This window comes from Coturnix japonica, chromosome 22, assembly GCF_054131305.1.
Source record: "Coturnix japonica strain WE chromosome 22, WE-NBRP24, whole genome shotgun sequence".
In the NCBI taxonomy this organism is placed as follows: domain Eukaryota; kingdom Metazoa; phylum Chordata; class Aves; order Galliformes; family Phasianidae; genus Coturnix; species Coturnix japonica.
Genome location: NC_140684.1, coordinates 6,197,036 through 6,210,691, shown reverse-complemented (window position 1 = coordinate 6,210,691; position 13,656 = coordinate 6,197,036). Strand labels below are relative to the sequence as shown.

The 13,656-nt window shown below is 51.1% G+C and overlaps 1 protein-coding gene across 2 annotated transcripts in view; it reads right to left on the bottom strand.

The window, feature by feature from the left end:
• Positions 1-190: 190 nt before the first annotated feature.
• The window catches only part of RTN4RL1 (reticulon 4 receptor like 1), a 28,589-nt gene continuing 15,123 nt past the window's right edge, over positions 191-13,656 (bottom strand). For both annotated transcript variants that reach the window (XM_085522230.1, XM_015880997.3), the window contains exon 2: positions 191-3,147. In XM_085522230.1, the coding sequence (XP_085378356.1) occupies positions 1,811-3,147 (1,337 nt within the window). In that variant the 3' untranslated portion in view covers positions 191-1,810. The remainder of the gene's footprint in view (positions 3,148-13,656) is intronic.

The following is a 13,656-nucleotide window of genomic DNA, read 5'->3' as shown; positions in this document are numbered from 1 at the left end:
ATCTCCAGCCCCCTCCAGGGGACCTGGTGCTGTGTAATTGCCCCCTCCCAATCCAGGACCAGTTTGGGGTCCTAGGGAGGGTGGTGTGGGCTCATCCATACAGCATCTACTCCAATGAACAGTATTCTTGCCCAGGGGCTGCATGCTGAGAGTGTGCCCCCTGAGCTGGGACAAAATGAAGAGTAGCCAGTTCTCATCCAAGATCACTTTTATTTCCCTTGTTGCGTTAACCTCAGTGTGTTTTATCTCCATTATCCACGCTGACAAGGAACTGACACCAACTGCAGAACTGGGGCAGCACCGTGGGCTACACTGCCTGTTGCTGCCAGCTGTGCCATGGCCCCAACGCAGGGCGGACCGGCGAGCACTTCTGGACCAGTGAGTGCATACAGCCCAGTGTGCACATCCCACCACAGCATCGTATGTGAGGCTTATTTAGGGCCAAGAGGAATGTGAAGTCTGCTCCCCATCCTTCAGCCAGCCATGACCTCATCCTGCAGCTGTCTGGGGCCATTCTCTTTCCTACTGTGGACCAGAAGCACTGGGCACAGTGCTACTTGCAGGTCCCGTGCACACTGCAATTTCCACTTCTCCAATTCCCCGTGCCATAACCTGTTCCTAGTAAGAAAAAAAAACACCAAACCAACCTGCTCCTGACACTGTCAGGGCCACCTGCAGCCCACAGACCTGCTGCCTGAGTGAAAACCTTAGTCCAGCTATAAAGGTCCTCACGTAACCAATGTGGCTGGAAGCCCTCATCCCCCACATCCCCACAGCATCAGGACTGGATGCTGCTAAGCCTCCTCTCTCTCCCCTCACTCAGAAATCAGGACCTAAGGGTGAGCTCTGGCTCTCTGCCTATGGTCTTTGTTGCGTTGCGTACAGCCCCCTCCCACCCCTCCCAAAGTTTAGTGCTCTAAATTGCTAAGAACATTGGTCCCCCGCACGCACCGAGGCTGCCGGATGGCTTTCAGCATTTGTAGGCACTGCTGCCGATTGTGGTCTTGAGAAAAGGATATACTGTTCTGCTATAAATTCAACAATACAATCCTTAGTTCTGAAGATATAGTTTCCATATAGTTTATAAACATCATAAGACATACATATGGATAATTGAGGAGAGGGGAGGGCCTGTGCATTAGTTGGGTTTGTTTGTCGGATGTGTGAATGCGGTTACAAAAAATGCACCTCCTCGCAGGTACTTCGTTCCTTAAGGTTCATTTCTTTTTGTGTGTTTTAATGATTCCACCTCTAACCAGTCTTTCCTTTGGTAGTTGGCTACTCCAAGCCCAGCAGGCAAGCCTTGTTCTGCTGTAGTGCCTGAGATATTCAGGGTTTTGAGATTGTCTTCTAAGAGATTTCCAGCCAAAGTTGGCCTGTGGGGTTGGAGCCAAAAGGGCTAAAACACGGGAGAACCAATGTCCTTATTACAATGAGTAGAAGTGTCCACACACTCACTTTCAGAGAAACAGTGTAGGCTTAACTGGTGATTGTTTTTACAGCAATTATGTTCCTTTCGGTCATCGGCAGGGTTGCTCAATGGGATCACTCAATGGGAATTTACAGTTTCCCATTCTGTCCAGCTGTCGTTGCCGGCGGTCCCCACGATCCGGTTGGGTAAGGTTGGCTTTGTCTCATGGTGCAGGGCTCGGCTGTTGGCCGCAATGCATGTTAACACCTTTCCATCCGCCCGCCCGCCCGCCGCAGTCCGCACCCGCAGACTTCTCCACGTACAAAAAAAGAAGAAGAAAAGAAACTCTGGTCCTTCGTAGATGGGTGGCAGTGCAGATCCGCTCCGCCATGGCCAAGCTCAGCGCATGATGGCCGCCAAGACCAGCACAAAGACCAGGCGCGAGGTCATGAGTCCTGCACAGCCACCCGCCGCCTGCTGCACCCCACTGGGCGCACGGATGGGCGTCCGCCGGGTGCACTTCCCTTTGCGTTTCGGGAGCCCGGTGGGAATGACTCCGAAGCTGAATTTGTGCTGATAGTCAGGCACGTAGTCGGGAACCTCGTGCCCGCTTTTGCGTGGCCCCAGTGATCCCGGCTTAAGGGTTCGGTTGCGGTTTTTGTGGCTGGTGCAGTTCTTGGCAGGGCGGCGAGGTCCCGGCCGGGCTGCGGGATGGCTGCTGTGCAAACCCTTCTCGCCACCCTTCTCCTTGGAGGAGTGGTGGGGATGGTGGGTTTTGGAGGCTCCTCTGTCCGTAGCTGAGAATGTTTTGATCTGGTGGAGCGACTCTGAGCCTGAACAGTTCCTAAAATCTTCCACCCTCAGCACTTTGAGGTCCTTGCCGTGCATCTGCTCAGGGGATTCGCAGATGACGTTAGAACTGGAGCCCCGGAAACGGTGCAGCCATTCCCAGAGTGAGCGAGCCTTGCAGTCGCAGCTCCAAGGGTTTCCATTCAGCCTGAGGAACTCAAGGGCCCCCAGGTGGGCCAGGCAGTCCCCCTGCAGCTCTGAGAGGCTGTTGTTGAACAGGAACAGGGTGGTCAGTCGCCGGAGGTCATGGAACGCCCGCCTGTGAATCCACTGCAGCTGATTCTGATGGATGAGGAGCCTGTCCAGGTTTATTAACCCCCGGAATGTGTTCTGGTGGAGGCTCCACAGCTTGTTTCCATGGAGAAAAAGATGGCTGAGGTTCACCAAGTCAACAAAAATATCGTCCTGGAGGAACTCGATGTGGTTGTCTTGCAGGTAAAGGTATTGTAGGTTGTGGAGGCCACCAAAAATCCCACTGGGGAGGGAGCTCAGCCCGCACTTGTACAGGTACAAGGCATGGAGTTTCACCAGCCCTTGGAAAGTGTTGGCTGCCAAAGCCCTCAGATAGCGGTTGTCCCCCAGGTCCAGCTCTTCCAGGTTGACGAACCCCTCAAAGGTGTTGGGGTCGATGAAGGTGATGTTGTTGGAGTAGATCCAGAGGGTGACCATGGAGGGGCTAAAGTGGCCCCGCAGCAGCAGGGTGATCTGGTTGTTCTGCAGGAAGATCCGCTCGCTGTCCTCGGGGATGCCCTCGGGGATGGTGACAAAGTTGTGGGCCTGGCAGCTGACAGTCATGGGTGAAGGGTAGCAGACACAGTCAGTGGGGCAGCCAGCAGCCCCAGGCACCTTCAGCCCCAGCAGCACCAGCAGCAGCTCCGCGAGGGCCCCTGTTTGGAGAGAGGGGAGAGTGGTGTCAGGCCAGCCTTGGGGACACAGAGCCCATGTGAATTATCTGTGTGCAACAGTTTGAACATCATCTGTGGGGTGTTGTCCACCTCCTTGTGCCAAATTCACCTGGTGAATCACCACAAACTACATCTGTGCCGTGTAACCATGCAGCATACCCCAAGGGTTGGGGCAACACGAGGTAGATGTACAGGCAGGGAGAAGAACTCATGGAGAGCAATAAGAAGAAGGACTTGGGGGTTCTGGTGGATGAGAAGCCTGACGTGACCCAGCAGTGTTTGTGTGATGTCAGCTGCATCCTGGGTACACCAACAGAGGGATGGCAGCAGGGCAGGGAGGGGCTTTGTCCCACTCTGCTCTGCTCTCATGAGGACCCATCTGGAGTAGTGTGCTCAGGTCTGGAGCCCCCAACACAACACAAGAAGGATGTGAAGCTGTTGGAGTGGGTCCAGAGGAGGGCCACGAGGATGCTCAGCAGGCTGTAGCTCCTCACATATAAAGACACCCTGCAGGTGCTCAAGGTCACATTGGATGGATCTGATCTGCTGGGGGGCAACCAGCCTACAGCAGGGGTTGGAATTGGATGGGCTTTAAGATCCCTTCTAACCCAACCACTCTACAATTCCATGAATCCGGGAAGAGCTGGCTGCTTTCCACACTGTTCCTACGCCCATGCCCTGTTAGCACCAGCACATTCTCCTGCAAACACAGTGATTTACAGAAACAAGCTTTCAACACTTGGTGGGACGGACTGAACCGAATGCCCAGTTTGGAAGCTGGTGCTCAGATGTATTTTAAATGGATGTCCTATGGCAGTGCTACAGCGTGCCTGTGGCCAGGGCTTTCTGGCTGCAGAGCAGGGAAGCGAGCAGGCAGCAATCATCCCTCCTCGGCTCAGCGCCCAGCGCCAGCCTCACCGCCCAGCTCCCGTCGCTCTCCCACTCCTCGCACCATGCCTGCTTTCAGGCAATTCCTTCTGCGTGGAGTGGCTTTTCAGACTCATTGCACCAGGCTGTCATTTCTCATTCAGATTTCCTCCCGGATCTGCTTTCCCTCTTACACACAAAATTTGCTCATGTCTAATGAATTCTGCCTCTGGACTTCACGGGAGAAAGGAGTAAAATGAGAGCAGCGTACAGCTGCCAGTGCCATCCTACCCCAGAGTCCTCGTGCCGCGATTTGCTTGTAATAATCTGAAAAACAAGAGTGGAAGTGGAGTTCACCTCTAATTACTCCATGTTGTTACCACAAGACAGGCTGTGGTGCTGGACCCCTTGGGCTTTTACAGTCCTTCTTTTCAAGCGCCTACAGCTGAATACGAGTGGGAGGCGGAAAAAAAACACACACACCACCTCACTGGTTTCTTATTAATGTTGTTTGAAATATAACTCTGTGGTTCACATCGCCTTCTGCCAGGGATGGAGATCTATTACCGAGGAGCTAATAGCAGGTGACCTGTCCATCTGGACCCACACTTTCAAGGCAAAGTTGTCATGTTTTTAGATAAACTGGTTACTCGGGCTCTCATAAATTAGCGGGGAGAGGCAGTCACCTCTGACTGTACTGCTATACTTTTTCCAAAGAATAGCATTGCTAAGCCAAACTGTTGGGCCAAGCCTGTGCTGGGATAGGGATAGCAATGGGGATAGAAATATAGATGGGGATTTAGGCTTTCTACAGGCTCTGCCTTGCAGGAATGAAGGCTGCAGGAAGGGATGGCTCATTCTTGCACTGCTGCCAGCAAAGGGCTGTAGTCAGGAGTGCTTCATTTGCGATAACTCCTACTGCTGTGTAGGAAAGGGAATGTTCTCCAGTCTCCGTTCACTTGCTATGGGGAAGGGGCCGTGATTCAGACCAGACTGCTCCTAGGCTGCCCTGCATTTCCAGCCAATCACCTCTGAGATGTGGCTTCAGGAACAGCATTGTCTCAGGGATATCCTGATTACAGTTGCAGATAGGTGCAGAATTGCTTTCTGCTCTTCTTGTTCCTTTTTAACCCATAGATGTCCTTTGCCAAGGTAGGACAGCTCCATGTTCCTCACTCCACCTGAGTCACACTGAGCCACAAAGAGTGGTGTAGCTTTTATATTTATTAGGAAAATCCTGCCAAGCACAAGCACGGTGACAATCTCCCACATGCGGAGTCTGTTATTGCAAATACCAAATCACAAGAGTCTGAATCAATAAACCATCTCCCAGCTATGAGCAGCAGGTTGGAAGATTACATATTGCTTCCCAATGCCGGTTTTTATGCGCTGTTCCGTGACACGATAGTTGCCAGGCTAACAGGATTACTGGTGGGAGGAGGAGCTGGGCAGGGCTCGCGTAGCATCCTGAATTTCACATCTAGGAGGTGATGGCAGGAGGCTGCCAGTGATGCTCAGCAATGGATGGGATGTATGGGGAGCACGGAGCTGCACTGTTGGAAGGGAGAATGGAGCTTCATGGTCCCCAATGGTTCTGGAGGTAAAAGGCAGGGGGAACCGAGTCCATCTCTTTAATTAGATTTGTGAGTTAATGGCTGAAATGCCAATGGAAGAGGAGTTGATTCCCTTGGGATGGGTGTTGCCGGTGGTTCTCCTCTTCCAAAAGGAATGATGGTAGGGAGAAAGTCCAAAGATTTCTTCCTACTGCAGTTTGGAGACAAAGAGAATGTGGAAACAAAAAGGAGGGATGCTCAGAAGAAGTGATAATGTAGTGAGCAGGACTTGGAAAGAGGAATCCCCCTCAGGGCGTGTGGTCCCATCAGGGATGAGTCCATTGTCTGCAAACCTGCAAACTGCACACTGCTATGAGATGCTCCAGGTCTGGTCACCATTTTGATATGGGGATGAGACCAAAGAATAGAGCAACCCTAATGCTGCTGGACCAGCAGTGTGATGGCTAAGGCAGCCGGGGCCATTTGGATCCCTGAAGCTGCCATCAGTGGGGTTGTCCCTCCCGGATGATACCCCTGAGCTCTCCCAGTGTCTGATCCCAGCCAACATGTCAAGCTTGCTCTTCCCAGTGCAAACCTTTTGACTGCATCTTGTAAAGGCTGTGCAGCAGATGGAGGGTCACAGGCGTGCGCGGCGGTGCTCACCAGGGAGGGAGAGCTTCAAAAAGTAAAAATCCAATGGAAAGCTGCCAGTGAAGTGAGCAGAACCAAAGCTCTGTCGACACGGATCAAACCAACATGGGCATGTTTGTCTGCCGGCGTTCTCCCACCGCCGTGCTGTGTCACCCGGCTCCGCTGTCCTCCTGCAGCCTCCCGGCTCAGGTTTTAGTGATGGGAATGAATTCATCGGGCTGTCCAAATCATTTCCCATGCAGCATCTCTCTAATTGGGCATTAATTAGGCATTAGTTAATGAATGCTTGAAATAATTTATCTTTGGATGTGTCCAGTTTGCAGTCTTACTTTTAACAGCATTATGCCCGTTATTAGATTAACATCGTTATAAATGTTCCCCATTACCTGCTTGTTTCCATTGTCTTAGCCTTATTACTGAGAGTGAAAATCACTCCTCCTGAATGCATTATTGATGAGTAAGGACTTTCTATATGCAGCGCGGGATTAATTGTTATACAGCGTAATGCATTTAGCGTGAAGCCTTCATTTGTGCAAGAGCTGAAACGGCCAGAAGAATGCAGACGCCCAGAGACAGCGAGTTCATCCAGATACAGCAACACTCCAATGCAGCAGCAGAGATGCTGGTACCCGGCATTCCAGCATTTTAACACTTTGCTGAAGGAGCAGGGCCGCTTATTTCCATCAGAAGTCCCCAGCTTGGAGCTGGGAGCTAAGACAAGAGCTAGGACTGGCCCTGGTGGGTCACCTCCAGCCCCACATTTCACCTCTCTGCTATGTGGGTCACGGCTGCTGCTCCCCCAGCAGGATCTGCTCTTTGGGATGGAGCTCTCTCAAATCTCTCCTAAACCGCCATCTGCTTGGGGAGCCCAATCTTAGCTCCTGTCTCCACGCAACTTGTCCGACTGCTCGCTCCGTCCATTACCGGTTCTGCTCAGGCTGTTAGATTTATAAGCTCTTTAGAGCAAAGCCCTCATCTTCTGGCTGCTGATTTATGGGTCTTTACCGCCATAAAACACTATGTATAGCTACTACATAATATAAATAATAATACTTAACCAGAGCAAGCTACAAGTGGGGACAAAGCATCTGCCTTCTGTTCGCACTCTGTGTTATCAAAGAGGCAGAAGCTCACTCATCACTCACTCCTCTGAGGCCAAATTCTCACCTTGTGTAGCACCACCCGCAGACAGACAGACCTTCCTGCCCCATTTGCACCCACACCTTTCAAAGGTGCTTTCTAAGTCACCACTGGGCCCCAATGATACAACTGTCGCACAAGGGGAAAATACACTTTGAAACTTCCATCCTTCTCCTAACCAATAGCAACCACTTTCATGGGCTGAGTCCTTCCATGAGGATAAATATCATTCTGAGGAGCCACCACCATCACCAGTTAACTCTCAGCCACCCCCTACATTGAGCAAACCAGAGTAGGATGCATCTGGGGAGGATTCTCATTGGATAACCCAACCATCACACAGTTCTTTGCCTCACACTTCTTACTCCCTTTTTTGATGGCAGGAATTGCCATCATCCACCCAACCTTTCTCCATGAATCAGGCTCAAACAATGCTCTTGGTGCTGTATGCAACTGTGATAAAATTCCTTTTCACCCCTACTTCAGGAACAAACTTTCTCACCATGACAAATTGTTTTGGGGTGGAAAAGGAGCCTCAAGTGTTCATAATTCCATGCACCATCTGAAGGACAGTGAAAGGCAATGCCTGAGCACAGATAGCTACGGGGCGCGAGCTGAGAGCACAGTTCAGATCTGGGACAGTTCGACACAGCAGTGTCAGACTTGTGGTTGGGAGCTGCCTATTTTTTTCCTGTGTGTATTTTTTTCCCTCTTGCGATAAACAAACCATCCCTGACTGCGACAAAGACCAAATTCCCCCGGCGAGCAACAGCTTCACTTCCAGCCTCTGCGCAAAGCACTCCATTGGCATCCCCATTGCCTTTGCTCCCTCCAGCATCGGCATGCAATAGAACAGCCTTATAGCCAGAGAACAACAACCACCCATCCACTACCCTCATTTTTTTATTATTATTATTATTATTTCTTTTCTTTTCTTTTTTTTTGCAAACAGTGTCATAAATAACTGACAGATCCCAGCTGTTTGGAGTTATGGTTTCTGATGGAGTGACAGCTGCTCCCAATCCCCCAGCCATCACCCCAGCAGTTCTGGAACATTTCAGCAACATAAAAATCATTGGAGATAATTTCGGTTTTGCATAATTTGGTTAGGCAAGCTGTGATTTAATGGCAATTATGACCTCCGAGGCAGAAGCTGAGCTCGTAGGCTACCAGCATCACATGGCTATAGCTGGGGTGCAGCACTGGGGATGTTCCAGGGAGAAGGCACTGCAAGGAGAAATCCTTCCCCTGCAGCTGGGAGCCCCGTCTCTGTGCCAGCAAGTGTTCCCAGGTGGAGATGAACGCAAGGGAATTCAAAGGGAATATTGATAGGGAAGGCTTCAGAAAGGGGCTGCTGCCAGAAGATGCACTGGGAGGCATCTTTTAAAGAAAAGTCAGGATAAGGCTTTAGTCTGGGGATACTAAAAACCTTCTGCAACAGCAGGGCCTCTTGTGAGAATGGCATAGACCTCTGTTAGCCTCCATGACCCCTCTTTGAATCATAGGATCATTAAGGTTGGGAAAGACCTCCAAGACCAAAAGTGCAACCTCAACCCATCCCTGCCATGCCCATTAAACCATGTTGGTGGTGGAAGTGGCCATGCCCTTTACGTGCAGCAGCTCTCCATGCTGTTGAGGTTCCTCTTGCCTTGTTACTTCCCATCCCAGTGTTTTTTGGGCATGCTGGAACCTCATGGTTCTAATCACAGAATCATAGAATCATAGAATTGTTAAGGCTGGAAAAGACCACCAGGATCATCAAGTCCAAGCTTCAAACCACCCCCACCATACCAACTCAATGAATCATTACAATTGGAAAAAACCTCTAAGATCACCAAGTCCAACTCCAGCCCATCCTCACCATGCCTACTATGTCCCCAGTACCACATCTACTCATATCAGCAGAAGTGGTGTTTGTTTGGAGTTGGTGAGATCCAGTTACTGCTGCCTACGCTGCTGTTGCCAAACAGCCTGGAGCTCACTGTGAGCCAAAGCTTAGTGCAGAGCTTGGGTCAGTGGAACCCCAAAATGAAGTCTTTTAAGACACTGCAGGTTTATTTCACTTTTGCTGACCCAATATCTGGAGCTATTCCCCTTCCACCACCAAAGTCGAGACCAAGGTCACCTGGAAGTTTCTGGATCGTGATCATTAACTCCTATTGCAGTTTGAAACCAGACCATAAATTTCATAGTGTAATAATGTAAAAATCAATAACTCTGTTTGAAACAATAGCTTTGTCTTCCATTTCAGCCGGGGCTGATCCCTCCCCATGGACCTCGTCCCTCTGAATCACGCAGACAGAGGGAGGGATGCGGGTGGCGGGGCGGCTGCTGGCCCGCCAGGTGTGTGGCCCCTGGGCTCTGCAGATTCAATTAGTCCATTTAGCCATTTATTCCTCTCTCACAGTTAAACTTGAGGATGATTTAAAAGGAAAAAAAAAATCAGCATCAAAACAAACAAAAAAAAAACCCCAACCAATGGATTGCCAAGAAGAGAGCCTTTTATGCTTCGTCTCTTTGACATCCTGTCCGACACGGCGTCCCTTAGGCTTTCTATGCCTGCAGAAAGCCAGGACCAGCCAGAGATGCTCTGTTCCCTCTGCCCATCCGCCACAGGCACAGAGCTGAGCCAAAGCTCTCAACAAGGGGCGGCTCAAGCTCAGAAATCTCAACGTCCGCTCATTTCCAGCTCTGGCTTTCTGGGCGAGGGAGGTCTGGCTTCGTTTTCTTCCTTATTTTCCGTTGTTTGCTGTAGCACCAACTCGAAATATACATCGAGAGGCAGGATTGTCTTTCACGTGTTGGTGGATGTGTGATCCTCAAAAACAAATTAGCACCGATTCACTTCTATATAGAGTACAGCCATCAGGGAATCGCTCCTGAATTCACAGCGAAGGAAAGCAATAATGCTTCCAGCACGCTAATCCTCTCCGAGAGCAGCCCCTGAACTCTCTCCCTGTGCTGGAGGCACCGCTGGAAATTACAATTGTACTGAAAAATAATAAATAAATACAGAAACTGGCAGGGTTTCTGCTGGTCCAGAGGATTTGTACCCTAATGTGGAAGTCCCTGTTTAATTAGCACTCCTCTCCATGGCTTCATCTCCTCCCCGCTCTGCTCGAGCTGAAGAAAGGAAGCCAACGGTGAGAGCGGCTGTGGGATTGGAAAGTCGGATATAGAAACTTGTTTAATTTAAATGCTCATTTCAGGACTGATCTATGCAGAAGCAGAGGGAATGTAGAGCATGTTTCCGCATGTAATCTGCTCTACTTAACCCCACTTTACCGTATTGCTCCCTCTGCAGTGATGCCCTCCATACACAAGGCTCATGGCTTCAGTTCCGTGCCTTGTCCCTTTGCATGCAAAGGTCCCACAGTGTCACTTAGACCATCCTGAGGCTGATGCATAGAAGAGGCCTTCCTTGGCTTGCAGATGGGAGATGGAGTCGTCAGGTCTTGCCTGTTGTTGATAGTAGAAGCTGATGATGCTTCTGCTTCTCTGGGCTAGAACAGCGTGTCCAAGGGGATCACAGAATTGTTGGGTTGGAAGGGACCTTTAAATGTCACCTAGTCCAACTTCCCTGCAATGAACAGGGACATCTAAGAAATATGCCCAGTCCATCAAGCATGGCTATTGCATTTTCAGTAGGATGGCATTGCCAAGTGCATGGCATGGCATGGCCACTCAGTCAACTAAGTGTGGTTACTTGGGATTTTCAGTGTGCTTGCATGGCCAAGGGGATGCACCCAGTCCATCAAGCACAATCACTCTGAGATTTTCAGTAGGATGATGTGACCAAATGGATTCATCCGGTCAACCATGTATGGTTATTGTGAGATTTTTGGTGTGCCAGCATGGTGGGAAGCTTTGCCAGCTCAACCCTCGTCCACGCCAGAGACCAAGTGCAAGGAGGTGAACTGGCAGAGGATAGGGAGCTCCTTAGGTCCTTGAGAAGGGACTGCTAATTACAATTGCCCCCAGGGAGAGAGAAATAGAGGATGACTTAAGCTTAGTGGATTGTCTGAGGCTCTCAGGGGATCATCAGATGCTTCTACTCCCTTTTTGTCCCGAGGTGACAAGTTTTCCTTCCCATTCACAAAAATGCAAAATAGCTCATTCACAGGCGTAATAAGGACAGCATCCTTTGGAAAAGAGCGGCTACCAAGACCTCGGCGGCACTCCACAGCGAGACAACTGCAGATGAAATGACAAAAACCACCCAAGATTAGCACAAACCAGATCAGTATCAGATGCTGAACAAGCTAATGCGCAGAGAAAGCAGATTCACCCTCTCCTTCCCTTTGCCAGCAGCTGGCTCGGACCTGCGAAGGGTTTATTTAGGACTGGAAACGCAGCCAGAAGAGAGCAAACAGGAGACCCAGGAGGAAAGCGACAGCTGCCCGGGCTCTGGGTGCTCGCTCTGCTGCCTGCTCTCTGTGCACAGAGCGAAGCTTTGGGGCAGATTTCCATAGCCGGATAGAGGCACAAAGCCAGCAACCCATCTGCGGGGTGCCAACACAGCTTGTAGGTAGAGTATCGCCTCGACAAAGGCACGATCCCACCGACGTCCCGACCTCAGCCGCGTCCTGTGCCACCGAGCTCCGCGAGCCAATTACGCGCCGTGCCGCAGACTCTGCCTTTCATCCCTTTCTCAGTCTTTCTGCGCTTTTCCCACTTACTGCATGTCCTTGCGTTTTGTGGAGAGGAGGGCAAATTGGAGCCGGCGCTGCGCCTTCTCCCCCTTTCAGCAGCACATCATTCCGCCGGCAGCAGGGGGGAAAGAGGCTGGCGGGCGGGCATCAAAGCACTCGGCTCTGTCACATTTTCTACCCATAAAAATAAAGCGATGGCGTCATTCGGAGCTGGACAGCCTCAGGTCGCTCTCTTCCAGTCCCAATGGGGGCACAGCACCATTTCCCAGGCCTCTGGTCTCCATTTGGGGCGGGTGCGTGACACTGAGCCATTCCCATGGGATGAGCAGAGGTCTATGGGACTTCTGCTTCACACTCAACTTTGTTTGCTGGCAGAAAGCTCGTGAAAAGCTTGGTGATAAAAGCAAAGGAGTGTAAATGGCCCCACTGTGCCCCTACCCATTGCCAGGGCTGGATCCTGACCTTATCCTGCCCTCAAAGTCACTATAAAATCCCCTGAATGTGAATGGGAACCACTGGCTCCAGTGATTTCGCACTGACTTAGGACCATATTGAAAAACCAAAGGTGATGTTTTAGCTTCCCCCGTGCCTGGAAGCATCCTTCAATGCCTAGCAGGACCCCATTGTGGCTGTGGGGCCACGTACACCCTGCATGTGACTCCAGTCCCCTCCCTTCAAGCTAATCAGAGCCTGTTCCTCTGTAAGCCATTATAAATCCCGCTACGATCCCTTCCTTGCTAGGTAATAATGGTTACTGCGAGATGTATGGAGGCTCGGGATTGGCACAAAGCCATCCACGGCAGTGCATCCCCATGAGCAATAGGGCATCAGAGCCCCTGCAATCCATTTCCTCCAAGAGAAGGGAGTTGTATTAGGGATGTAATGAAAGGAATTGTAGCAGCATCCGAAGAAGGAAGCGGTGGGGAGGGATGAACATGTGTGCTGGCACACGTGCACTGCTGTGCCGGTGATGCCGGAACCTCTCCAGGAACAGCTGTTCCTGAAGCAGGCAGCTATAACTCGCAGCAGCAATGCTGGTGGGGAGAGATATCACTGGCTGGGGACATAGGGATGCAGCCACATGGTGAAAACGTGCACCTGGGGAAGAAGATGAGGTGGATGGGGATGATGGGGGTAGATGGGGATGCTGGGTTGCAGCCATGCCCATTTTTTGGAGATGCTAAGCTGAAGAAGATGATGTGGATTCATGGGGTGGCCTCACATGGAGCATGGCATGACCACTCGCAGTGGTTGGAAGGGTTTGAATGCAACCCTGATCCTCGTGTGATGAGCAAACATCCCTTTCTCCCCTCCCAGCTTGCCAGCATCCTGCTGGGACACTGAGCAAAGCAGTCAGGGGGGATTCAGCCTTTGGGAAATCAGTGCTGCTCACTGCTGCTCCGCTGCTCTTTTCCTAAAACACACAGCCCTGTCCCAGAGGAGACCCTCGGGATGGCTCTGGGGCTGCAGCCCTGTCAGTGCTGTGGTTGTGTCTGGGATGACGATGCCAAACCAGCAGCAGCCCCATCCCAGCCATCCCCAGCGCTGCAGGGAGAGGGACAAGCAGCAAGCAGCACGCTGGCACCTATTAAATGACAGGAGTGCTTTACCCTCAGCCTCCTCCCGTC